The following is a 27,715-nucleotide window of genomic DNA, read 5'->3' as shown; positions in this document are numbered from 1 at the left end:
ACCTCTGTAAAATTAATTTTGTGTGTACTACCTTACTCCATTCTTTCTAAATAAACCTTAATAAATTGAACCTATGGATTATAGTTAGTATTTTCTCTAAGCTTCATGGCCATACAAATATTCCAAGGAAGATTGTAATTTTATGTGCAGAACAGGAAGGGGGGCTTAGTGATCCACAAAGTCTTATGATCTTAAGAGTCTTGCATTCTCTATTCTGGGCAATAGAACGTTAATCTTCCACTCTTCATTTTTGACATGGATATATTAAAAATTACTTTTTTGATGACAAGGGAGTGACAGGGACAATATTATAAAGCATTTTAAAGGATTATAGTAAAATAAAATGAGTATAATTTTCATTATGTACTTTAAGAAGTTTTTTGGGAGCGGTAGGGTAATATTTAAAAGACTGAAAAGTGTCTTACTTCCTTTTTATACAAGGATAGAGTAGAAAAGTAAAAAATAATTTGCTAGTGTAAAAATCAGTTTTCTGCAGAAATGTCTGAAAAGGCATTAGTTTTCTAAGAATGACAAAGGGAAAAGTATTTTAGCAAAACATGGGGAAGCACATTTGATGAAGATTCTACCATAGTACTTTAATTCATATGATTAAGATTACAAACTACAAGTCAGTATCATAAAATACTTGTCTAAAGAATTTCATTAAATTTATAATCAATTGGCACATCAATTAAAACAACCACATACAGTAACAGATTACTTATCTTATAGTCACACTTCTGACAACTCTAACTGTATGGAACAAAGGTGTGAACTTGGAAATAATTGAAAAAAGTCCTTGGTCTGCAAGGAAACAGCAGTCACAGAGTGCATGCATTTCATTTTACAAAAGAGGCTGAAATTATGCTTGAATTATGCTTACCCAGATTACAACGGCTTTGAATTATGTATAAAGGTTAATAATTTAGCAAGCTAGCTAATTTTGATAAAAGAATGCTAACTTGGTAGAACGACTACTAGTATTTGAAATATGTGGACCTTGCTTCAAATCAATAATGAAGAATACTGGCAACTTTTAATTGACCAATAGCCAGCTCCTGCCAAAAGTTTTATCAAGAACTGGCAGTGTTCAAAAGAATCTAACGGGCATGTTAACTTTTACTCTTTCTACATTCTTTCCTAGTAACTTTGAAAACAGGAAAACAATGATCTGAACATCAACTGACATCAACTGTTTTCTATAACTGAAGCAATTTCATTGATTTACAAGATTGTAAGTCTGGGTTTTCTACATAACAAGTTAAAAAAAAAAAAAAAGGCCACAAAAGGAACATTTTCCAAAATGTGCAATTGGAAAAAAGAAAAGCCATGTATAAAATAAATTATTTATATTCCTCAAATAATACTATAACCAGTATTTGTGTAGTTCCATACACTTAATAAATAAGTTTTTTGAAACAAAATGGCTTTTGAAGATTTTATATAGTTTTATATATAGTTATATGCACACACACACAATGTTACTCAGTTACCACATATAAGAATATAATAAATGCCTCTTGAAATGCAGTACAAGGAAAGTTTGCCCTTAAGAAATGGGAGACTACCAGATACACAACCTAACCTTACACCTTAAAGAGCTTGAAAAAGAAGAGCAAATAAAACCCAAAACAGCAGAAGACAGAAAATAATAAAGATTAGAGCAGAAATTAATGCTATCAAAACCAAAAAAACAGTAAAACAGATCAATGAAACCAGAAGCTGATTCTTTGAAAGAATTAACAAAATTGATAAACCACTAGCCAGTCTGATCAAAAATAAAAGGAAAGGACCCAAATAAATAAAATCAAGAATGAAAGAGCAGAGATCACAACCAACACAGCAGAAATAAAAACAATAAGAGGAATATTATGAGCAATTATACACTAATAAAATGGGTAATCTGGAAGATATGGACAAATTCCTAAAAACATATCTACAAAAACTGAAACAGGAAGAAACAGAAAATTTGAACAGACCCATAACCAGTAAAGAAACCGAATTAGTAATCAAAAATCTCCCCCAAAAAACAAGAGTCCAGGTCCAGATGGCTTTCCAGGAGAATTCTACCAAACATTTAAGGAAGAGTTAACACCTATTCTCTTGAAGCTGTTCCAAAAATAGAAATGGAAGGAAAAATTCCAAACTCTTTCTGTGAAGCCAGCATTGCCTTGACTCTGAAACCAGACAAAGACCCCACTAAAAAGGAGAACTATAGACCAATTTCCCTGATGAACACAGATGCAAAAATCCTCAACAAGATATTAGCCAACTGGATCCAACAACAATACATTAAAAAAATTATTCACCACGACCACGTGGGATTTATACCTGGGATGCAGGGCTGGTTCAATATCTGCAAAACAATCAATGTGATCCATCATGTCAATAAAAGAAAGGACAAGAACCATATGATCCTCTCAACAGATGCAGAGAAAGCATTTGACAAAATGCAGTATCCTTTCTTGATAAAAAGCTCTCAAGAAAGTAGGGATAGAAGGATCATACCTCGAGATCATAAAAGCCATACACGAAAGACCCAACGCTAATATCATCTTCAATGGGGAAAAACAGAGCTTTCCCCTTAAGGTCAGGAACAAGACAGGGATGTCCACTCTCACCACTATTATTCAACATAGTACTAGGAAGTCTTAGCCTCAGCAATCAGACAAGACAAAGAAATAAAAGACATCCAAATTGGCCAGGAGGAGGTCAAACTTTCACTCTTCGCAGATGACATGATACTCTACATGGAAAACCCAAAAGATTCCACCAAAACACTGCTAGAACTGATTCATGAATTCAGCAAAGTTGCAGGATATAAAATCAATGCACAGAAATCAGTTGCATTTCTATATACCAACAATGAAGCAACAGAAAGAGAAATCAAGGAATTGATCCCATTTACAATTACACCAAAAACCATAAAATACCTAGGAATAAATCTAACCGAAGAGGTTAAAAATCTGTACACTGAAAACTATAGAAAGTTTATAAAAGAAACTGAAGAAGACACACACACACACACAAATGGAAAAATATCCCATGCTCCTGGATAGGAAGAACAAATATGGTTAAAATGTCAATACTACCCAAAGCAATCTACATATTCAATGCAATCCCTATCAAAATAACACTAGCACAGAGCTAGAACAAACAATCCTAAAATTTGTATGGAACCAGAAAATACCCCAAATAGCCAAAGCAATCTTGAAAAAGGAAACCAAAGCAGGAGGCAACGCCAGACTTCAAAGCTGTTATCATCAAGACAGTATGGTAATGGCATGAGAACAGACACTCAGATCAATGACACGGAATACAGAACCCAGAAATGGACCCACAAACGTATGGCTAACTAATCTTTGACAAAGCAAGAAAGAATATTCAGTGGAATACAGTGTTTTCAGCAAGTGGTGTTGGGAAAACTGGACAGCAACATGCAGAAAAATGAACCTGGACCACTTTCTTATACCATACACAAAAATAAACTCAAGATGGGTGAAAGACCTAAATGTAAGACAGGAAGCCATCAAAATCCTCGAGGAGAAAGCAGGCAAAAACCTCTCTGATCTTGGCCACAGCAACTTCTTACTCAACATGTCTCCAGAGGCAAGGGAAACAAAAGGAAAAATGAACTATTGGGACCTCATCAAAATAAAAAGCTTCTGCACAGTGAAGTTAAGAATTAGCAAAACTAAAAGGCAACTGACAGGGCGGATGGGGGGGGTGGCGCGCCTGGGTGGCTCAGTCAGTTAAGCGTCTGACATCGACTCAGGTCATCATCTCGTGGCTTGTGGGTTCGAGCCCCATGTCAGGCTCTGTGCTGGCAGCTCAGAGCCTGGAGCCTGCTTTGGATTCTGTGTCTCCCTCTCTCTGCTTCTTTCCCAGCTCACACTCTGTCTGTCTCTCTCAAAAATAAATAAACGTTAAAAAAAAATTTAAAAGGCAACTGACAGAATGGGAGAAGATATTTGCAAACAACATATCAGATAAAGGGTTAGTATCCAAAATCTATAAAGAACTTATCAAACTCAACACCCCCCTCCCTCAAAAAAAAACAATCCAGTGAAGAAATGGGCAAAAGACGTGAATAGACACTTCTCCAAAGAAGACATCCAGATGGCCAACCAAGACATGAAAAAAAGGCTCACCATCACTCATCATCAGGGAAATACAAATCAAAACCACAATGAGATACCAGAGACCTGTCAGAATGGCTAACATTAACAACTCAGGCAACAACAGATGTTGGTGAGGCTGTGGAGAAAGAGGATCTCTTTTGCACTGCTGGTGGGAACGCAAACTGGTGCAGCCACTCTGGAAAACAGTATGGGAGTTCCTCAACAAATTAAAAATAGAACTACCCTACGACCCAACAATTGCACTACTAGGTATTTATCCAAGAGATACAGGTATGCTGTTTTGAAGGGACACATGCACCCCCATGTTTATAGCAGCACTATCAATAATAGCCAAAGTATGGAAAGAGCCCAAATGTCCCTTGATGGATGAATGGATAAAGAAGAGGTGGTGTGTGTGTGGAGTATTACCCAGCAATCAAAAAGAATGAAATCTTGCCATCTGCAACTACGTGGATGGAACTAGAGGGTACTATGCTAAGCGAAATTAGTCAGAGAAAGATAAATAGCATATGATTTCACTCATATGAGGACTTTAAGACACAGAACAGATTAACACAAGGGAACGGAAGCAAAAATAATATAAAAACAGGGAGGGGGACAAAACATAAAAGACTCTTAAATATGGAGAACAGAGGATTACTAGAGGGTTTGTGGGAGGGGAGTGGGTTAAATGGGTAAGGAGCATTAAGGAATCTACTCCTGAAATCATTGTTGCACTGTAGGCTAACTAACTTGGATGTAAATTTAAAAAATTAAATTAAAAAAAAAAAAAAAAGAAATGGGAGACTACATTTAATCAGAGAATGAGAATTATGTAACCATCGTATGTTCCTTTATTGTTTCAGTTGCCAGAAACCTCACCTCTTAATTAATGCTTGATAGCAACAACAATCTTATTCCAAGTTGCTAATTATCATCTCCTACCTGTAAAAGCTTCTGATCTTTTATTTTTAGTTGGCCTGGTATTTACTGAGGTGCCTCATAGAAGAAATTTTAAAGTAGTATTAATATATGACTACTAAAACATTTTTACAGTTGAGGCACTAAAAGTAAAAAAATTCCTCTCCTCTCAAAGTTGCATTCCATGCTGTCCCTCTCTTTTCCTTCAGGGCTAAACATAGAAAGAGTGGTCTACACTCAATGTCGCCATTTCCTTACCTTCCTTTCATGTTTTGACCCACTGCAATTTGCCTTCTAACTTCACCATTCCACAGATACTTTTGGATTCTATATCCAAACAAAGCAAATGTAACTACTTATTATGTATGCAAACCATAACAAATTAGAGGTGAGAGTTACTATCTAAAATAGAATGTTCTGTAACTATTTTAACCAAGATGTTTTGTAACTTGACATATTTTTTTTTTTTAATTTTTTTTTTTCAACGTTTATTTATTTTTGGGACAGAGAGAGACAGAGCATGAACGGGGGAGGGGCAGAGAGAGAGGGAGACACAGAATCGGAAACAGGCTCCAGGCTCCGAGCCATCAGCCCAGAGCCCGACGCGGGGCTCGAACTCACGGACCGCGAGATCGTGACCTGGCTGAAGTCAGACGCTTAACCGACTGCGCCACCCAGGCGCCCCACTTGACATATTTTTTAAATGTTGAGCTGATGATTTTATAGAATGTTACACTTATATTTTTTTAATACAAAATTCTTTATTGGTGTATTTAGCCAAATCTGAAATGGACTTCATATTGTAGATATATGGGTAATGTGTTCTTTGTAAATTGCAGTGCCTAAGACAATCTGGTGATACAGTCGGTCACAAAGTAATTCCCCAAACGATCTCTTCCTCCATTCAAAAAATAGTGAAGGGGATTAAAAGGTATAAACTTGCAGTTTTAAAATAAGTAAGTCACTGGGATATAAAGTATGGCACAGGGAATACAGTCAACAATATTGTAACAACTTTGTATGGTTGACAGAGGATAGTTAGATTTATACTGGTGATCACTTCATAATGTATATAAATGTTGAATCACTATGTATCCACCTGAAACTAATGTAATAATGCATGTCAACTACATTTCAATAAAAAAGAAAAAGGGTTAGAAGAGTATGATTGTGACAGACTGAGAGTCAGCGGAGTATTGAATCCTTGTACCTGTGGCTACTTCAACATAACCAAAGGGGATGACTTGTCTATACAGGCTGAATTTAACTAGACAAAACTACACTGGACAGTTTGTCTTTGGGGGCTCTTTTTACATTTCAGGCTCCTATTATGTTGGAGACTACTACCTTGGCCTTTTAAATTCGATGTTCAGGCAAGACCCCAAAAGTATACTATCCATAATGTCCACGAACAAATAGATGTCTAAAAAAACCCCCAAAACACAACTATAGCTAATAATAAATACTGAATAAACACTGTTCTAAGTTTTCCATATATCACTATAGATAACATCAGCAAGTATGACAACAAGGATAGCCACTGTGTATCTTAATAGAACATGTCCAAGCAGCATCTTCTTTAATACTCTCAGTGAGCAGGTAGGTGGCATTACTACATTTTAAAGATACTGAAACTGAGTTGCAGGGAAGTTAAGTAACTTGCTTAAGGTTCTATGACTAGGATGGGAATTAAGCCTGGAGCCACACTACTTTCAATGCTTCTTTGGAGATACATGTTTGAATCTGAAATCTGGGATGCCAGGAATATGTCTCCCTGTGTGGATACTGGAAACTCTTCCTGACCTTTTGGAAATTTAATTGCAATTAATGATATCTTTTGTCACTGCAGATACCTGGATGTGAAAGTTTTCCTTCCCACCTCCCTTTTCTCTTCTTCATTGCTTCTAACCATCATTAGGAAGAAATAATTTGGAAAGAAAGTAAAGAGTTAGCATATGAGATAAGAAACAAGAGATGGAGCAGGAAGGGGAGAAGAAGGGAAGGCTTCTTATTTCTCCTACTTCATCAAAAAGTCAGCCCATTATCCATAGGCCCTATCCACAGGTCCACAAAGTTAAATGGAAGGAAAAAGAGAGGAGTGCCTAAGTTGCCCATTGTTGGCTTTCCAAATTTTAGGCATATGCATAAAGTAGGCCATGTAAATAATGAACTGTCCACATGCAATTCAGAAACCAACTAAAAGAGCCTATTAGTGATTTAAAATTTGTAACTTTAATATACATAAAAATTACAAATAAATCTATAAGCAGGATTTCCTTCCTTGTCTACATCTTGATGGTAGCTACTGAATAAACACTGTTCTAAGCACTTTCCATATATCACTATACATAACATCAATGAGTATGGTGACAATAGGATAACTACTGTGTATCTTAATAGACCATATCCAAGCAGCATCTCCTATAATACTCTCAATGAGCAGGTAGGTGGCATTACTACATTCTAAAGACAATGTAACTTGACTTACTTAGTCATTAAGGTGTTAGCTTTGTAGATCAAGAAACTTGAACTTCAAAAACTCACCAAGTTGTTGGAGCTTCATCATCTCCCATTTCACCTTCTTCTACATCCATTCCTTCTTCTCTATCCTCAGTATGCTAAATTTAAAAACATGCATAGCCTGTCATGAAGCAGTTGTCAGGCAGAATGCAAATACTAGAATAACATCATTCATACACTGCTAGACAAACACTGTTAGAAGTTTAGCTGCACTTCTGCCTAGACCTACAGTTAATCTTTAAGGCAACAGGAATTCTATGTGACAGGGATCTGAGAACTCAGAAGCAGTATGACAATGATATAAGATAGCTATGAAGATACAGTAAAGTTTTAAGACAGTATTTTTCCACACATGGTTTCTAGATTCTCTTTGCAAAGAAAGGGCCTACGGCTAAATAAATTTTAGAAATATATACAATGACCTTTTAGAGAACTGAGAAGACCATTAGTATATTAAGGACTCTAAGAATCATAGTAAACAACTGTGTTTTTGTCCCCAGCTTTAGTTTGACCAAATAAATCCTCCCCCAACTGCACAGAGAACTCTTATTATTGGGGAATACTTTAGGGTATGCTGAGTGCCTAGCTCTATATTGAGAAATTCAAAATAACAAGTTTACAGAGAATAGTTCAAGAAGTACTGAAAGATATATGAAGGCGAGAGACAAGATTTTAAAAAATCTTAAGTCAACATCACTTCCAAATTGATAATAATTACATTTAACAAATTATATAAGGTAGTCTAATTTACAGTAAGATGTTAGTTATATCTAATTGATATTTTTTAAAGATTTATAACTTGTTCCTAAATTAAGAATCGGTGCTGAATGTACAGAAATTTGCCAGAAATCTGGACTATCTTCTGGATATATCATAAATAATCTTAAAAGGGGTGCCTGGGTGGCTCAGTCGATTAAGCAGCTGACTCTTGGTTTCAGGTCAGGTCATGATCTCATGGTTCGTGAGCTTGAGCCCCACATTGGGCTGCATTGACAGCGTGGAGGCTGCTTGAAATTCTCTCCTTCCCCCTCTCTCTGCCCCTACTCCACTCACACTCTATCTCTCTCTCTCAAAAATAAACATTAAAAAAAAAAAAGCTAAAAAAAACAAAACCTTTAAAAATAAAGTTGATTATACCTGATGTCCTTTAAAAAATCAGTGGGCAAATGATGGATTATTTAACAAATGGTTCTAATTATACTTGGAAAAAATAAAATTATAACTCAGTTTATTCCATACTCCAACATTCATGCTGGATTAAAGATTTACAAGAAAAATTAAATCATAAAAGCATCAAAGAAAACAAAGGGACTTCTATAATCTGCAGAGTAGAAGCCTTTAGCATTGACACAAGGCCAGAAACAATAAAACAAAAAGACCAAAAACATTAATATTATATCCAGATTTAAAAGTTCTACACAGGGGTGCCTGGGTGGCTCAGTCGGTTAAGCATCCGACTTCAGCTCAGGTCATGATCTTGCGGTTTGTGAGTTCGAGTCCCGCATCAGGCTCTGTGCTGACCGCTCGGAGCCTGGAGCCTGCTTTGGATTCTGTGTCTCCTTCTCTCTCTGCCCCTCCCCCACTTGTCCTCTGTCTGTCTCTATCAAAAATAAATAAAATGTAAAAAAAACCAAAAATTAAAAGTTCTACACAGCAAAGGCACCGTAAGTAAAGTTATAAGAAAAACAATAAACAGGAAAAAAAAAATCAACAAAATGATAGGCAATGAATTAGTAATATTCTGTCTGAGTAGAACTACACAGCAGTAAGAAAAAGACATTTCAACAGTAAAATGGGCAAATGGCAAGAATAGGTAATTCTTTTCCTCACTGCTTCTAATTGTCATGGAAGAAAAATAAATTCCAATAAACATACAGCAAATCCCTCAACTTCATTAATGACCAAGCAATGTAAGTTAAAACAAAGAAGATTTACTTTTTAAGTATATTATCAATTAAGCAAAGTTTTTTAAAAATTGATTAATTCCCAGGGGTGGTGTGTGGCTGTGGGTACACATTCTCTATGTATCAATGGTGACAGTATAAATTTGGGTATAACCTTTCTGAGAAGTAATTGAGTGCAGCTATCAAAATGTGATATATGCATATATTCTGACACAGCAATTTCACTTATTGGAATTTATCCCTAAAGAGACACCTGGATAATTTAGCAATGATATACACAATACTATTCACTGTAATGCTGTTAACAATTATCCACCGTTAGAAATTATCTAAATGCCTACTGACAGCATTGTAATATATATCCACTTGAAAGACTCATCATGAACCATTAAAAAGACACAGATCCAAATGTACTGATGCAGAAATGCATCCATTTTATACTGTCCAAAGAAGAAAATGGATTGCAGAACAATATGTGTTATATGATCTCATTTTTGGAATAAAACTACACACACAATAAGTCCTGTAAGGACAGACAGAGAATGCTAAGAGTGGTTATCTTTGGGCCTTGGATTATGGGGTAGCCATACTTTCTATGTTAAATATTTCTATCTGATTTGCATTTTTTGCATAGAACATACATTATGTCTATAAATTAGAAATAAAGGTTTTAAAATTTTTGGTGACTTAGAAGATCCAGTCACAGGATTTATCTTAGTAACAAACTTATGTTTGTTAAATTTTGTATCAGCCTCACCTTCTGACCCAGGGTGCTTTCCTGCTCATTGGTATTGAAAACAGTGACATTTTCCAGATTAAATTGACTCTGCAAGTTAAGACCTATTAAAAAGAAAAAAAAAAAAAAAGATTTTCAAAGCAAATCCACCAAACACCTAAATGTGTTTAAGAATATAACTTTGTTGTCACATAACCAAAACAAAGAAAATGATAAATCCATAATTAAACAAAAGATCAAGTCAGACCCACACCTGGTTTTCAAATCCTTTCTAAAATTCATTTCTTTAAGGTGCCTTTAGAGTATCCAGAATTCTACATATATAACAAATACAGTTGTCCCTGTTATTACTGAAAAATCTAGAGCAATTTTACAGAGTGCAATATGCAGTAATTTATAGTTTTGCTAAAGCACAAATAAAAATTGTATTAAACAAAAAGTGAGCATGTATAACAACATATATAATAAATACGCTGCAGTTAATGAGAGCCAGGTTTCTCACTGTCAAAGAAAGAACTTATAAATAAGAAGGAATATTGGTACTGGATTGAACTCAGAAGTATCAGTATGATCTCATGGTTTTTGTTGTTGGTCATTTAAAAATACATACATAGACACATATTAATATAGGTATGTGTGCATATAGATCTTTCCTAGGTCTGTCCACCAAGTGAACCCAGAGCAGTGATACTCTTAGATATCTAGGGCCCAGATCTTGGCTTCTAAATACCATTCTTAAATAAAAGGAATCAGGCTCTTTGGAGAAGTGGGTGATTCTAGGGTTGGGGTAGGGAAAACACAGATGAGCTCTATTTTCTCATACCAGAAAAACATGAAAGAGCTTCCTCCAATGGGCAAAACCAGAACAATCTAAGAAATTAATTACACTATGGGATTATAACCCAGACAATAAAATATCCACAAATTCACACTGAAACAGATGACTGAATTAATAAGTAAATAAGGGAGAGCAGACAACTCTTCTGCATGGAAGAATCCCAAGTAATAGATGTAGAAGGAATAAAAGAAATAGAAAACCAACAACAGGACAACCTAAAAATCATTGCTGTATGCAAATTCACTGATGAAAACTAAAATTAGTGGGTAAAGATCTAAGGAGAAAAAGAGTATGTGCACAGCCTCAAAGTATTTCCCTTCAAATATTAACTACAAAGGCAAAGACAGTAACTTAGCAACAAAAAAATATGATGACCAAGGGATACCACCACCAGTAATAGTATATATCAACATCATGTTGAAATGATGCAGTGAGAAGGCCACATCACCTCTGTGGTCTTCCCCTAAATCCGTATCCTCAATCTTATTACGAAAAAAAATCAGACAAAGTTAAATTGAAGGACATTCTGCAAAATACCTGATCAGTACTCTTCAAAAGTATCAAAGTCATGAAAAAAATAAGCAAAGAAATAAGAACTGTCACTGACTGGGGAGAGTAAAGCAACATAGCAACTAAATGGAACATGGGATGCTGGGTTGGATCCCTGGACAGAAAAAAGAAAAATAGTGATAAAATTGGTAAAATCCAAAAAGTCTTAGCATAGTTAATAATGCTGTACCAATGTTGATTTTTTAGTTTTGGCAACTATATTGTGATCATGTAAGAGGCTAACATTAGGTGAAGTTTGTTAATTCAGGTACTCTCTATATTTTCTTCGCAACTCTTCTTTACGTCTAAAGTTATTTCAGTACAAAAGTGAAAGTGGAAAAAACTATGCTAGATCAAGTCATTAAGCTAGTGAATGAATCTGGTTGCCCATTTAGCACTGACTACTTAAAATACATTTGTCTATTCTCTATTTATTATTTAATATAGTACATGCCATAATTCTCATTAAATCAATAATTTCAGTCAGACTTCACTACATGCTAAACTACATGTTAAACTGGCTTTTTGAAGGTCTTGGGATATACTCCAGTGAATGTCAAGCATCTACAAATGTTTAACATAGATACTATGAGAAAATATCCCCAAATGCCAACCTCCCTTATGTTAGTGGTAAGATTAATTATACACAGCTTTTTCCTTCATTTTTCAAATTTTCTGAAAAAAGTTATTTTTATAATTTAAAAATTAAATTTAAAAACATTACTTATTAAAAGATGCATAATGTTTAAAGCTATATATTAGCAATATATTATTAGTCTTTCAACCAGTCAATAAGGGAAAGAAAAGAATGGTTTTTCTATGTCTTGTTAATTTAGTAATGCTGTACACTGGAAGAGAGGTCTAAAATGTTCTTTAAAATATGATGAGATCTACAAATAAAGGGGATTAAGAGTACACTTATCTTGGGGCGCCTGGGTGGCTTAGTCAGTCAAGCGTCTCCTGACATTGGCACAGGTCATGATCACACGTTTGTGAGCCTGCTTGGGATTCTCTCTCCCTCTGTCTCTCCCACTAGCATGCCCTCTCTCTCTCAAAATAAATAAACATTTTAAAAAATTAATACAAAAAAGCACGTATGCTTATCTTGATGAGCACTGAGAAACATACAGAATCACTGAATCATTATGTTGTACACTTGAAACAAACATAACACTGTATGTTAATTATACTTCAACTATAAAAAAGAAAAAATAGAAAAAAAGAAATGCAACAAATAGCATCTTATAAATGCATTTGAAATTTTAATTATTTTTAAAATTTTATTTTAGAGAGACAATGGGAGAGAGGGGCAGAGAAGAGTGGGGAAGAGTGGAGAAGAGTAGGGGAGACAGGGGGAGAAAATCTTAAGCAGGTTCCACACCGAGCACGGAACCTGATGTGGGGCTTGATCCCACAATCCTGGGATCATGACCTGAGCTGAAATCAACAGTTGGATGCTCAATCGTATGAGTCGCCCAGGTGCTCCAATACATTTGAAATTTTAGATAATACTCACAAATTCCCAGGAAAAAGGAAGTTACCAAAACTGTCTCAAGAAAAAAATGAAAAGTCTGAATAGTCCCAAATCCATTACATAAATCCAGTTTAAAACATTCCCACAAAATTCTATTGTTGCTAACTGCTTCCTTTGTAAAGCTTACCAAACATTCAAGAAAGAAAGAATACAAAATTACTCCAACTTTTCCCGAAAAGAAGAAAAACAGGAAAATTGACAATTCATTTTATGAATCTGGTACGAAAATCTAATATCATTATAGGGAAGGAAATTTACAGGCCACTCTCCTTCCTGAACTAAATTCACATTATCTCTAAAAAAATAACATTCAAAATCCAGCTATATTTTAAGAGGAGGCCCTATTACAACTAAATTTGAATTATATAATGTAAAAAAAACTGATGAGAGTGGAGGCTGGAAATAACCAAGAAGGACAAAATTATGGCTGAGAATTGAAACCTTGTTCTTATGTCTTCTATAACTTCCAGCAAAGAAACTACAAATTAGTTCTTATGAAGGGGCATAATTCATTTCACAAAAAAGAGACTTCATTTATCACAGATTTAAATGGCAACTAGGTGTCTGGCACCGTTCTAGGCACAGAGAACACAGAAGTAAACAACAAACACACTGAAAATGACAGATAGTGCTAAATACTAAGAAGAGATTTGAAATTAGGTGGTGATAATGAGGGACTGTGCTGGCAGGTTTAGAATAGATGCTGAAAGAGAGGCTCCCTGAGGAAGTAAAATTGAGACTAACAGCTAAAGTCGGTAGTGTGACAATAATGAACAGGAGGGTCATAGAGGGAAGACAGTGCCAAGGCCCCAAGGTTCAACTGACCCTGGTGTTTTGAAGGCAGAAAGAAGGCAAAATGCCAATTCAATGGGCAAAGAATAGTTTTTTCAATAAATGGTGCTGGGACAACTGGTTATTAATATACACAAAAATGAAACTGAACTCCCACCTCATACGATATACAAAAATTAACTCAAAATGGACCACAGAGCTAAATCTCTTATAAGAGAACACAAGAATAAATCTTTGTAACCTGGGATTAGACGATGATTTCTTACATATGACATCAAGAGCACAAGCAACAAAGGAAAAAATTGCTATATCAAATTTCACCAAAATATAAAACTTTTGTGTTATAAACAATACTATCAAGAAAGTAAAAGGAAATCTGCAGAATGGAAGAAAACATTTGCAAATTACATATCTGATAAGAGTCTAGCATATAGAATATAATGAGAACTCATATAACTACTTAATAAAAAGACAACTCAAAAATTGGGCAAATAAAATAAATAGCCATTTCTTTAAGGAAGACGTACAAATGACCACTAAGCAAATGAAAAGATGTGCGGTGCCTGGGTGGCTCAGTCGGTTAAGCGGCCGACTTCGGCTCAGGTCATGATTTCGTGGTCCGTGAGTTTGAGCCCCGCGTCGGGCTCTGAGCTGACAGCTCACAGCCTAGAGTCTGTTTCAGATTCTGTGTCTCCCTCTCTCTGACCCTCCCCCGTTCATGCTCTGTCTCTCCCTGTCTCAAAAATAAATAAACGTTAAAAAAAAAAAAAGAAAAGATGTTTAACATATCTAGTCATTAGGAAAATACCAATCAAAACCACAATGAAATACCACTGTATACCTACTCAGGTGACTATTAAAAAAAAGGCAGAATTAGTAAGTACTAGCCAGGATGTAGAGAAATTGGAATCCATGTGCATGGATGACAGGACTGTAAAATGGTGCAGCTTTTTCACAAAAGAGTTTGGTAGTTCAAGAATTTTTTTTTTTTTTTAAGCACTGATTATTTGAGAGAGACAGAGAGTACATGAATGAGGGAGAGGGGCAGGAGGACAGGGGGGAGGGAGGGAGAGAGGGGAGCTCAGCACGGAGCCCAATGTGGGGCTCAATCCCATGATTCTAGGATCATGACCTGAGCCGAAATCAAGGGTTGGATACTCAACCAACTGAGCCACCCAGGCACCCCTCCTCAAGAATTTAAATTTAATTACCATATGACTTAGTAATTCCATTCTAGGTATATGCCAAAGAGAAGTGAAAATATACACCCAAGCAAAAACTTGTAAACAAAAGTTCATAGCAGCACTGCTCATAATAAACAAAAAGCAGAAACAACCCAAATGTTCATCAACTGACGAATGGGTAAACAAAATGTGGTATATCTATACTGATAATATTATTTGGCTATAAAAAAATGAAATACTGATACATGCTATAAAATATATAAATCTTGAAAATGTTATGTAAGCTAAGTTAAAAAAAGCTCATCAATAAAAGACCACATATTTCATTATTCTATTTTTTTAATGTCCAGAATAGGAAAATGTACAGAGAACAAGGAGATTATTGGTTGTTTAGGGCTTGGAAGAGAGGGTAAGAATGATGATGAGTGAGGCAGGGGTGCAAGTTACTGGGTACAGGGTAGAAAAAATACTCAAAAATTAGACTGCAGTGATGGTTGCACAACCTTGTAAATATGCTTAAAAAAACCCCAGTGAATTGTATACTTTAAATGGTGAATTGTATAAGTGAATTCACATGTTGAAAGCTATTAAATAAAATAAAAAAGCTATTAAAAAAGTAATAGAAAAGGTGAGTTTCCAGTAACAGGTCAATTAATTCCATAAAAATTTACAGAGCATAAACCATGTTCACAGCAGTGTTCCAGATAATGAAGTACAAAAATGGTTCTCTTAAAACCAGTAAAGAGCTGATAAGAAAGTAAGGGATATGTGGCAAACATCCAGAAGAAAAGTAAGGTAAGCAATGCATCATCAATATTTAAAGCCACTTTTGTCTTGAGGACATTTGCCAAACAAGACAATCAGTTGTAAAATTGAGCTACTCTTTTCATAGCTTCCCAAAGCTAGAATGTTAAAAGTAAATCAGGGCCCAAAAATGATGGGCCCACCCAACTATCTTCAAGGCTGGAAACCTGTGGCACTATACCCTCAGGTTAAAATAAACCAAACTACAGCCCAGCACCAAGTCTTCTCAATGATCTAAGGAATTATAGGCCTTAAAGCGGGCTGGATTAAGGTAACCCTGGACTGGTGATAGCTTCCTTCTAAAGGCTCCTGGCAAAAGCAATGAAAACTCTATCTGGAGAAAACTATCTATCCTAGGCCTCAAAATCCCTCAATATTTTCTCAAATATAATACCCAATACTAACCAGATACACAGATAAGAAATCCTGAGAAACAGTAGAAACAAACCCACAAAGACTTCAGATACTAGAATGATCACAGACTATAAAATAGAAATGCTTATCCTGGTTAAAAAACTAAAGAAAAAGTTTGAAACTATGAGCAGGGAATAAGAGACTAGAAAGTGATATAGCAGTCTTAAAAAAGACCTTCAACAAATGAAAAATAAAATACAATAGAATGAAAACAATAACAAATTAAAAATTAATTTAGGAGCTGATCTTTCATAGCTGAAGAAAGAAATAGTGAACCAGAAAACCATTCTGAAGAAATTATTCAGAATGTGATACAAAAAGACAAGTAGATAAAAATATAGAAAGAATAAGAGACAGAGGATATAGTGACAAGGTATAACAATGTTCCCTGGAGTTCAGAAAGAAAAGAAAGAGACATACACAATATTTGATGAGATAATGGCTGAAATTTTTACAAACTGGACAAAAGACATTAATCCACAGATTTAAGATTTCTACAGAATCCCAAGCATGATAAATAAAAAGAAATCCACAATAAGACACATGACAGTAAAACCGAAAAAGCCTGAAAACAAAGATAAAAAATCTTAAGAGCAAAAACAGAAAAACATTTAGATTATCTTCAAAGAAGTTAGACTGACATTTGTGTTGTCTAGAGAACATGGAAGATAGAAGACAAAGTAATGATTATCTCCCACAAGATAAAATCCTGTGTCTAGTGCCAACTTAGAATCTTTTACCTACTGAAATCATTCTTCAAGAATAATGATTTTCAGACAAAATACAGACCTTCACTAAAGAAAAGTTTAACAGGGAAATTTTCCACAGATAGAAGGACAGAAATACAAGCAGTAAATACAATGGTAATCTAAATTAATCTTGATCACATTAAGTAGGAAAGAAAAAACAACACAGATCTAGCATGACAAGAAAGAAAACACACTGAAACCATTGCCAACATATACTATGGGTCTCTTTATGTGCAGGCACTGTTGTAAGTGCTTCACATATTTTAATTCATTTAATCCTCACAACAACATATGAAGTAGGTGGTATAATAGCCTGATATTAAGGAAAGGAAGACTGAGGGAAAGAGGTATTAAAATCTGGCATATTTGAACAGATTGTGAAAGGCTCTCGAGAACTGGTTATATTTCATTTCTGGATTCTGCCAGTAGTTACACAAGTAATTGATTCAGAATAATTATAGTATACATTTATTTTATGCACTTTTCTATATGAGTGCTGTATTTCACAATGAAAAATGGTAAAAGAAATGAGAGGACATAATTGTGTCTAAATGGTAATGACTGAGGGAGAAAATGGAAGTGGAAAAATCAGCATGCATTATAAATGAAATACAGACATGGTAATTCATATCTACATACATGTGATTCAACTGCACATTTTTATGGTTAATAAGCTTGGAACTTAAAAAGAATTACTATGTAATTCTTGATCATCATAGTAATTACAAATTACCATGTTGTACATCTGAAACTAATATGATACTATGTCAACTATACAAAAAAAAATCAGTGACTTCAAGCATTACCTATATGATGCATTAGGAACAGTATAATTACCAGTAAAAGAAAATAAAGTGACAATTTCCTATTAAACTTGTGAGAACTATTTTTCTTATTATCATCACAACAGCTTCTGAATTAAAAACTGAGAAAGATTCCCCTTCAAAACATTTATTTAATGCATAAAAGCTTACCTGATTTCTCAGATAAAGGGAAAAGCCTGGCCAAAAAGAGTTGAATTCGTCCACAGAAGACTGTATTCTGGGATTTTGATAATCTTCTTAGGAGATCTAACAATATATGGAAATGAAGGTTATAGGAGATCATTCTATGTTTATTACAACTATACCCAAATTTGTTAACCAGCCTGTCAAGAGCATTTCCCTAAAGCAATAGTTCTCAAAACTGGGGTACATGGGGCGCCTGGGTGGCGCAGTCGGTTAAGTGTCCGACTTCAGCCAGGTCACGATCTCGCGGTCCTTGAGTTCGAGCCCCACATCAGGCCCTGGGCTGATGGCTCAGAGCCTGGAGCTTGTTTCCGATTCTGTGTCTCCCTCTCTCTCTGCCCCTCCCCGTTCATGCTCTGTCTCTCTCTGTCCCAAAAAATAAATAAACGTTGAAAAAAAAAAAAAAAAAAAAAAACTGGGGTACAAACTATTGTCATAAAAAAAGCACTAAAAAATTAGGAATGAAATGAGTTTAGCATGGACAAGATAAATTTTACTAATTTTTTTTTTTTTTTGGTTTTAAGTTTATACCCCAAACAAGAACAGTTTAATTTAAAGTGAATGATCAGTTTTAACAAATCAGTCTGTTATAAAAATGATGGTACTAATCTATTTTAAAAAATTTTATCACTTGCGTTTAATTCAACCACCTGTTTCTCTAACCACATTTATGTTTTAACACGATCATTTACTAATTAATTACTTACCATTGCACATACGTAGTAGATAATTTTTCCCAGCAGAATAGAATGTATTCTGAAATTAAGACAGAAATTATTACTACTGTTCAGAAGTTGTTGCACACTCTTTGATGATAAGTTACAGGAAAGAAGGTATTAAAGAATACTAACATGGGAATGTAAGCTGGTGCAGCCACTCTGGAAAACAGTATGGAGGTTCCTCAAAAAAACTAAAAATAGAACTACCCTACGACTCAGCAATTGCACTACTAGGTATTTATCCAAGGGATACAGGTGTGCTGTTTCGAAGGGACACATGCACCCCTATGTTTATAGCAGCATTATCGACAATAGCCAAAGTATGGAAAGAGCCCAAATGTCCATCGATGGATAAATGGATAAAGAAGTGGTATATATAAACAATGGAATATTACTCGGCAATCAAAAAGAATGAAATCTTGCCATTTGCAACTACGTGGATGGAACTGGAAGGTATTATGCTAAGTGAAATTAGTCAGAGAAAGACAAATATCATATGACTTCACTCATATGAGGACCTTAAGAGACAAAACAGATGAACATAGGGAAGGGAAGCAAAAATAATACAAAAACAGGGAGGGGGACAAAACATAAGAGACTCATAAATATGGAGAACAAACAGAGGGTTACTGGAGGGGTTGTGGGAGTGGGGATGGGCTAAATGGGTAAGGAGCACTCAGGAATCTACTCCTGAAATCATTGTTGCACTATATGCTAATTCATCTGTATGTAAATTTAAAAAACAAAATTAAAAAAAAAAGAACACTAACATGCACTGAGTTTACAATGCCACTTTTACTTTTTCCCCCTCAAACATTTTAAGCGAAATAGATATTTTCACATATATAACAAAACATGTTACTGAGTAACTGTTTTAAATATGAAAAGTGTGCATTTTCCAGTTAATTGTTACTACTCAGTCAAATTTTGTTAAACTTTTTCTTCCCACTTGCCTCTTAACTTGGCTCCCCAAGTAAGACAGTGTAATTCCCTCATAAGGACAAACTTTTCAGCAGTCACCAATATTAAAAATAAGCAAAAAAAAAACCCAACAAAACAAAACCCCCAAAACAAAAAAAACTATCCTCTGAACTCTGAATCTGTAGAAACATAATGTAAGCATAAAAAGAAACTAAGGCACTTACTGATTTCCAAGTAGCAACATTTTTTTCCACAAAAGTGAATATCGTGTCACACTGATCCAAAGGAAGACAATCCAAAACATCTCCCAATAATACAAAAGGTGTAGATGCGGTACAAATACCTTCAAGTGGAGCACAAGCCAATTTAAAAATTTAAAAAACTGTACAGTAAAATAGCCCATGCAAAATAATTCTGAAGAATATCTTAACAGTATACTCTCTCACCCCTAACAAATTTTTTAAGACAAGAAATGGAAGCAACCTAAAAGTCCCCAATATGGGACATACTTAAGTAATTTTTGGTATGTGCACTCAATAATGATGATGATAATAATTCTTGATAATACTTCTAGAGCATTTACTATATGTCAGGCACGCTAAGTAAATACTTTATGTATACTAACACATTTAATCCTTATAACCCTATGAGGTAGATAATATTACCTCCAGAATGGGAAAACTGAGACACAGAGAAGTTAAATAACTTGCCCAAGGCCATAGAGCCAGTAAGTGGTAGAGCTGGGATACGAACCCAGGCAGTCTGGCTCCACAGTCTGTTTTCTTCACCACTAAGCTATTCAAAAGAATATAATGCAGCCAATTAAAAACGATGGTTATGACGACTATAACTTGGAAAATGCTTATAATGTTAAGTGAAAAAGGCAGGATTCAAAACTGTACGTATTATATGGTTACAATAATAAAAGTTTTAAAAAAGACTAGAGAAACTAAAAACATATACCAAAATGAATGGTAGTTTTTTAAAGTAGAGGAATTATGAATAGTATTTTCCCATTTCCTCATTTCCAAATGTTCCATAGTGTTGTTAAATATCATTCTGATTTGAAAAGATTACCTTCAAAAAAGATAATAAAAAAAAGTTTGATACTGATGTCAACTATTATTAAACATTTAAAATAAAAGCATTGTTTGAAGGGAAAAGATGGTATAGTAAAAAGCTGTTTATTTCAAAATTCAATGTTATTTAACTACAGCAATAAATTTAAAAACTTTTTAAAGAAAAGGTCACTTGCACTAGCTAAAAATACTTTAATCTTGCTGCTCATTCTTCCTTCTCTCTTAAGGAAACACTTACTAGCACTTGTTAAGTGTTTTAAAAAAGTAGCCATTTAAGCACAGTATGCAAACAACATATCTAGGGAGCACTGTAAGCCCAAAACGCTGCAACTGATACAGTATGTTCAATTCAAAAGAAAGTATTATTTCCAGCTCTACTCTGCACTGGTATGATGCCATCTGCAATGTGATGTGAGGGATACTGGCCAAGAACCAGTGGGTGGCATAAGGCAGCAGATTTCAACTCAATACAAGGGAAACCTGACAAAACTAAGAGAAATCAAATTAGTAAGCTCTATCAATGGGCGTATAGGCTGGATGACCACCTGCCAGGGATGTTATGGGGGGTGGGGGGGGTGGGGGCGGAGAGGCCAGAGATGGACTAGATAACTAGAAAACTGCCACAGTACCTTACCACTTTAGATCCTGAGAAACAATATGCTCTGTACACCCAAGAGATCTGAGAGGCATATTCCCTGCCCACAGTTGCAGTGTAGTTTGACATGAGTTAACTCACGTTTAATTACAGAACTTAAGAAAATTACCTAATTCCACTCCTGAAGGTTCTGATTCAGTAAAACTAAGTGAGGCCTTGCAATCTCATTTAAAAACAGAGATTCAGTGGTGATTCTGACGAACTGGACTATAGCATGATCCCCCAGAACTTTCACAACCTGTGTCTTAGCCTTTCTACACCGCATTCTTTGCTTCACCTTAACCTTGGCCACAGATTCCCTCTTCTCAATTCCCAGACACTTTGCTATATTGATACTTCCATGGTTTTGTTTTCAATGCTTTTCTCTGCCTAGTTTTCCTCCTTTCTCATGTGGCAAATTTCTGCTCCATCTTTCAAAGCACATGACAAATATCCATGAACCTAAAAAACTCCTGATACCTTTGAACAGGCCACCTCATCTATACTTCTAAAGCACAGTATAGATAAATTATAGTATTTACCATACATTATTTTTAAGCAGACTATGAGCTTTTTAAGGGTAGGCATTTTTGTACATTTTAATCAGTAAAGTGTCTGATGATAAAGAGAAGCTCAAAAGTATCTGCTGAGTTGAATGTAACAAAACATATTTATGGACAATTTGAAAACACGCCACGTAAAGAATAATAATCTCTGTCAAGAAGGACTTTTCCCCATCCAATTAAATTAAAAAAGCATCTAAGACTTTATTTTCGGTGTAACTAAGTTCATAAGTTCTTATCTTTCTCAAATAAAGTTCTAAATATAGACTTTGTATAACTTCAACTGTTAAACATATTACTAGTCTACCAGAGTTAACACATCAAGGTAATCAATGAATTAAGGAGACACAGCTGTTTGACAGAAACTGGGGAAGGAACACTCCACTGCAGAACTCATTTAGGCATGCTGAATGAATGAATGAATGAATGAATGAATATCCTGTATAAAAGTTTAATGTGTGTCAAGGTGCCTGGGTGGCTCAGTCTGTTAAGTGACCGAGTCTTAATTTCGGCTCAAGTCATGAACCCACAGTTCGTGGGATTGAGTCCCACTTTAGGCTCTGGGCTGACAGCATGGGGATTTTCTGCTTGGGATTTTCTCTCTCTCTCAAAATAATTAAAGAAATATAAATAAAAGTTTAATGTGTGAAGTCAGAATTTATGAACTATGCTTAAGTTCACAGAATAGCTTGCTGCTGCACTAGAAGATCACTTTTACCTTGAATAGTCTAGTTTTTGTACGAATAGGTATCAAAATAATGTGAATAATGCTTTACAGATTAAAAGGCACTTTTCACATAAATTATCTGAATTAATGAGTATTTCAATTAAATTTGTTAAAAGACTACTGATGAACTAGTTTTTCACTGCTTCTTTCTGCAAACATTTAATGAGCTCCCACTTATGTGTTAGACACTGTGTACTTCCTTTTTCTAATTAAAAAATTTTTTTTTAAGTTTATTCATTTTGAGAGAGACAGAGAGAGAAAGTCAGGGAGGGGCAGAGAGAGAGAGGGAGACAGAGTATCCCAAGTAGGCTCTGCACTGTCAGTACCCGGCCTGATGTGGGGCTCGAACTCATGAAATGTGAGATCATGACCTGATCCGAAACCAAGAGGCGGATGCTTAACTGACTGAGCCACGCAGGCACCTCGACATTGTGTACTTCCTAAATGCCTTTTTTAGTCTTGAAACCATTCCCCAACATCACTGCCCCATTTTAACAGTCCCCTACTTTTCCTGCCAACAGTCTCTCCCAATCCAACTCTTCCACCATAGCTCCTTGTTAGCTTAGTATACAAAACCCTTAACAAAGAACCCTAAGCTACCTCTGCTGCTTCTTTCCTCACCATTGTCATCATCCTCTCACCCCTCTGCTCAACACAATTCTTTAGCCAGGCTGAACTTGGCCTTTACGTAGCTGTGTATTCCTTTCCCTTTCAGCCTGACAAATCCATCATCCCTCACATCCCAGCTCCTGTTACAGCTCCCCTTCTAAGACCTTCCTTATTCCCTTAGAGTTTAGAGAATCACTCCAACCACACTTCATTCCTACTTCACAGTAATTAGACCATAGTAAGAAGTTTACACATTTGTTTCCCCCATTAGCCACAAGGCTCCTTATGGGCAGGGATAGGTTTTCTGTACCATTGAATCTTCTAGTCCTGGCTCAGTACCAGGCACATAGTAGATGCTCAATAAATATTTACTGAATGAACGAAACAACTGGAGAACAAAGAAAGTGCCAAAATGTGTGCTGCATACTAGAGACGAGAAGTGTCAGCTAATTTCATTGGGATAACATCTTGGCAAAGGTAGTAGGGAGAATTTGAAAAACGAACAAAATCAAATAGATGAGAGGTATGAGGAGAATAAGTTTTAAATAAAGCATGTCACGTCCATGATTACTTAAAAAAAACAAAACCGTACTTACCTTCAGTTACTCCCCCAATAGCAAGAGAAATAATAGCTAAAACGTTTTCACATGATGAGTGATTTATCTACCAACAGAGGAGAAAACAATTTAATTTAGGGGCCAGAGTCCAGGCTAGTTTGATAAGAATAAAAACATATTTTCTGACATCAAATTATCAGAAATACAAGATAAACACATTTCTTACATATAATAAAATTACTAACATAAAAATACAAAAAATGAAAAATAGTAATAGAATCATTAATTGTCAAAGTAGATCAAGTAAATAACAATCAAGGTGATTCACTTAAAATACAATGGTCTCAGGAAAATGGTTATATTACCATGACTATGGCAACAAGCTAATCAAGTACAGAAGCAGAGGCCATAACTCAATCAATGGCACAGGGCAAAGACAGGGCCAGGGTAATTAGTTGTACTGGTGTATCAATATGCCTGAGGGTTTTAATAGAAGGGAGGTAATGCTCAGGTTCAATAACATCATAGAAACTAGCATTTTTTGAGTGCTCGTTAAGTGTTTTATACAGCAGCCTTGAAAGAATATTATTTCCCCTCTTACAAATGAAATTGAGCCTCAGTAAAGCAAAGTAACTTGTCCAATGCCTCACAAGGCGTATGTGACTAGGTCTGAAGAAGAGAAAAAAAAAATGAGTTTTGATATAGAATTGTTCAAAAGAAAGGGACACTGTATTATGGTCATTAGAAAAGGATCCAGCTTCTTGAGACACAACCTTTACTTAACCAAGAATAAACTACTGAAAGTTTTCCTTTCCTTTGGGTGCCCCACTAATGGTAAATAAATTCAATTTTCATGTTTAGGTTAAATTTCTCTACTGAAGTTGGATAGGCTCTAGTTATTTTTGTATGCTTACTGATGAAGTCATCATAGGAAAATGAGGTCATGGAATCCCAGTACTCATGCTGAACATCCTTGGACTAGACCTTTCATGTTACTGAAGGATGTCACTGTTTCTAGAGCAAAGTGAAAGGGCCGATCTAAAATTCTAGTTCTTGCTCAGGAACACCTCATATCAACTTTTCTTCTATTCACTTGGAGAGCTCATTTGTTAAACCAAATCCTTAAATTTCACTTGTGCTGTCAAAATCCTGCACAATTACATAATCCCTATATTGTGATCAAGTCAGCTTTCACAAAGTAGCAAGTTCACTACAGAAAAAAATAATCGTAAATATCTATTGAGATAAAAGCAATTTCAAAAATAACATTTATTAATTTATCAGCAAAATTTTAACAATAAAGAAAAACATACTTACAATTTCTTCTTCTAGAACACCTCTGAAAGCTTGGTCAAGGGTACATTTTTTTTCATTTTCACTATTAAAAACAAAAGACACCTGAATTTTTTTAAACAGCTCAAGGTAAGTATAGCGATCTTGGCAAGTGATATTTCATGGATATCAATGCCTTACCTGCCAGGTAATTGGCTGAAGGTATTCAACAACGGCTTTATATTTTTGTTGTTCAGGGCCTCTCTAGTAGACTTCTAGAAAAGTAAAAATAGATGTAAGTGGAAATATTTTTGCTTATTATTTACTGAAAAACATTACTCATCAGTGGTCTGTCTAGCTGGAAATGCTTATGCGTGGGAAAAATTACCTATCAGTCATTCCATCAGTAATTATTTATTTTTTTAAGTTTATTTATTTATTTTTTTTGAGAGAGAGAGAGAGCGAGAGCAAGCGAGCAAGTGCGAGCCCAAGCAGAGGAGGGGCAGAGAGAGAGGGAGAGAGAAACTCCCAAGCAGGCTGCATACTGTCAGTGTACATGAGATCATGATCTGAGCCGAACTCAAGAGTTGGATGCCCGAGTGGCTGAGCCACCCAGGTGCCAATGATACACACTCTAATCACTGTGAACTTAACAAGAGCTTCCCAAGTAGACTTTCTCATTCTACGTGTTCCCACCTACCATTTCTTAAAATATCACATACATGAGAGTATACTGTTTTGTTTTTTTTTTTAATCTCCAAATGCCTCCTTATTTATAGGCTTTCATTTTAAAATTTCACAGCCCCCTCTCAAGTCCTTGATATTATCTCCCTCAACCCATCCAACCTTATTTCCCACTGCAACTTAACATATACTCTCCACTAAGGTCTAGCCATTTTTTCATTATTTTCTGTCAAGCTCATTCTAGTGTTTTCATTTATGTTGTTCTTCCCACCAGCTCATGCAAATTCTATCCATTCTTCAAGACCCATCTCAAGTCCTACCTTCTCTAGTTTGCTCAGCACAGTCCCTGACACATAGTCAACACTGAATACCTGCTATTTGTCTTAAACTAGCCATAATTTGAAAGACAAAAAAGCAGGGGGTGGGATTTGGCTCAGTTGGTAGAGCATGCAACTGTAAGTCTCAAGTTGTAAGTTTAACCCCTGCACTGGGTGTAGAGATTACTTAAAAATAAAACTTAAAAAACAAAAAAGAAGTATCAAAGACAAAAATACTGCAAAGTCATTCACTCTGTGAAAATCCACATACACTTGGAAAGTCATCTCTTTACCCCCAGGAGTTAGATTTACACTGGAAATGTCCATTCCTGACTCTGCCAAAAGGAGACTGTGTTATCTTGGACATATCTCCTTGTTTCTTTGTGCTTCAATTTCTTCACCAGTTAAATAAGGGGGTTGTTGTAGATGCTTATTACTAATAGCAGCAGAGGCACCACGTGGGAACTTGTTAGAAACGCACACTTTCAGGCTCCATTCCAGACCTACTGAACCAGTCTACATTTAACAAGATCTCCAAGTGATCCCACTGCACACTGAACCTTTAGAAGTAGTGGACCAGATGATCTCCAATTAAATGGTCCCCTCTGCGACTAATACGATATTGGATACTGCTAACAGTTACTCTTAGCAGAATTTCAGAGCACCTGGGATTACAGCAAAATACACAGAAAGAAAACGATTCTGAAGACATAACTAAGATATAACCTGATTAACAAATAAACCCTCATTGTATGGGAAAAAAATAACCTGCACACAAGAAAACTGACTACAAAGAATCAATTTTCTTTCACAGAATTTTTATTCTGCCGTCACTATAACTAGGTAAGCACAGTTAAATATGTCAGTAGTTGAATCATGATTTGAAATACTGGCTCAAATGCTAAAGACAAATATAGGCAAACAACTTAGGACAGGGTTCTTCATGCTGTGATGGGCAACATAAAAAGAATCCTGGGTCTGAAGTCAGAAACACCAGGGAAGTACATCACCTAACTCTAGCAGGGGGGTGGTCTCCAATCTACCAGGCTTAACAGAACTTTGCCTACTTCACAGTGCTAAGAGTTAAATAAGCTAACAAAAACGCTCTGTAAGGCGCTCCCCAAACGCTCAAAGTACTCCTCCTCATTTTGTAAGAATAAAAAGACATCTGGCAACAATTCCCAAGCTGATCTCTGTTTTCCTGCTTTGGATCTCCTCGTTAATCTCTTAGGAGAGAGATATGGTAGGTTAAAGGGTGGTGAAAAAGCGGCCAGAACCACCACCACCCGCAGCTTAGGGGGCGGGGCGGGAGCCCGTTCTCTGGGCTAAAACCACTCCCGCCTTCACCCTTAAGCAATTTTGGAGACACCTGCCCAGCTAAGCGAGCACTGCACGGGAGCTCGACCGCACTGGAGGGAGTCTGCGGATAAACCCTCCACGCAGGGCACAAAGGCGCCCAGAACGCGGAGTTCAGAGACCTGCCTGCAGAAGGACGGAGGCGGACAGCTCAGGACGCACGGAAGAGGCAAGTAATGCGTCTTTCCCACCTCCCAACCCCCG

General features: G+C 35.9%; 1 protein-coding gene across 1 annotated transcript in view; it reads right to left on the bottom strand.

Moving 5' to 3' along the window:
• Positions 1 to 27,715, bottom strand: part of THOC1 (THO complex 1) — a 53,100-nt gene that overhangs the window by 25,140 nt on the left and 245 nt on the right. Inside the window, exons 2-9 of the mRNA XM_043558425.1 lie at positions 25,356 to 25,429; positions 25,200 to 25,260; positions 23,922 to 23,988; positions 19,938 to 20,056; positions 18,781 to 18,829; positions 18,041 to 18,136; positions 10,224 to 10,306; positions 7,587 to 7,660 (exon numbers count right to left, since the gene is read on the bottom strand). Of these exons, the coding sequence (XP_043414360.1) occupies positions 7,587 to 7,660; positions 10,224 to 10,306; positions 18,041 to 18,136; positions 18,781 to 18,829; positions 19,938 to 20,056; positions 23,922 to 23,988; positions 25,200 to 25,260; positions 25,356 to 25,429 (623 nt within the window). The remainder of the gene's footprint in view (positions 1 to 7,586; positions 7,661 to 10,223; positions 10,307 to 18,040; positions 18,137 to 18,780; positions 18,830 to 19,937; positions 20,057 to 23,921; positions 23,989 to 25,199; positions 25,261 to 25,355; positions 25,430 to 27,715) is intronic.

This window comes from Prionailurus bengalensis, chromosome D3 (genome assembly GCF_016509475.1).
Source record: "Prionailurus bengalensis isolate Pbe53 chromosome D3, Fcat_Pben_1.1_paternal_pri, whole genome shotgun sequence".
In the NCBI taxonomy this organism is placed as follows: Eukaryota; Metazoa; Chordata; class Mammalia; order Carnivora; family Felidae; genus Prionailurus; species Prionailurus bengalensis.
The sequence above is the reverse complement of the archived record's forward strand: the minus strand, read 5'-3'. Positions and strand labels throughout refer to the sequence as shown.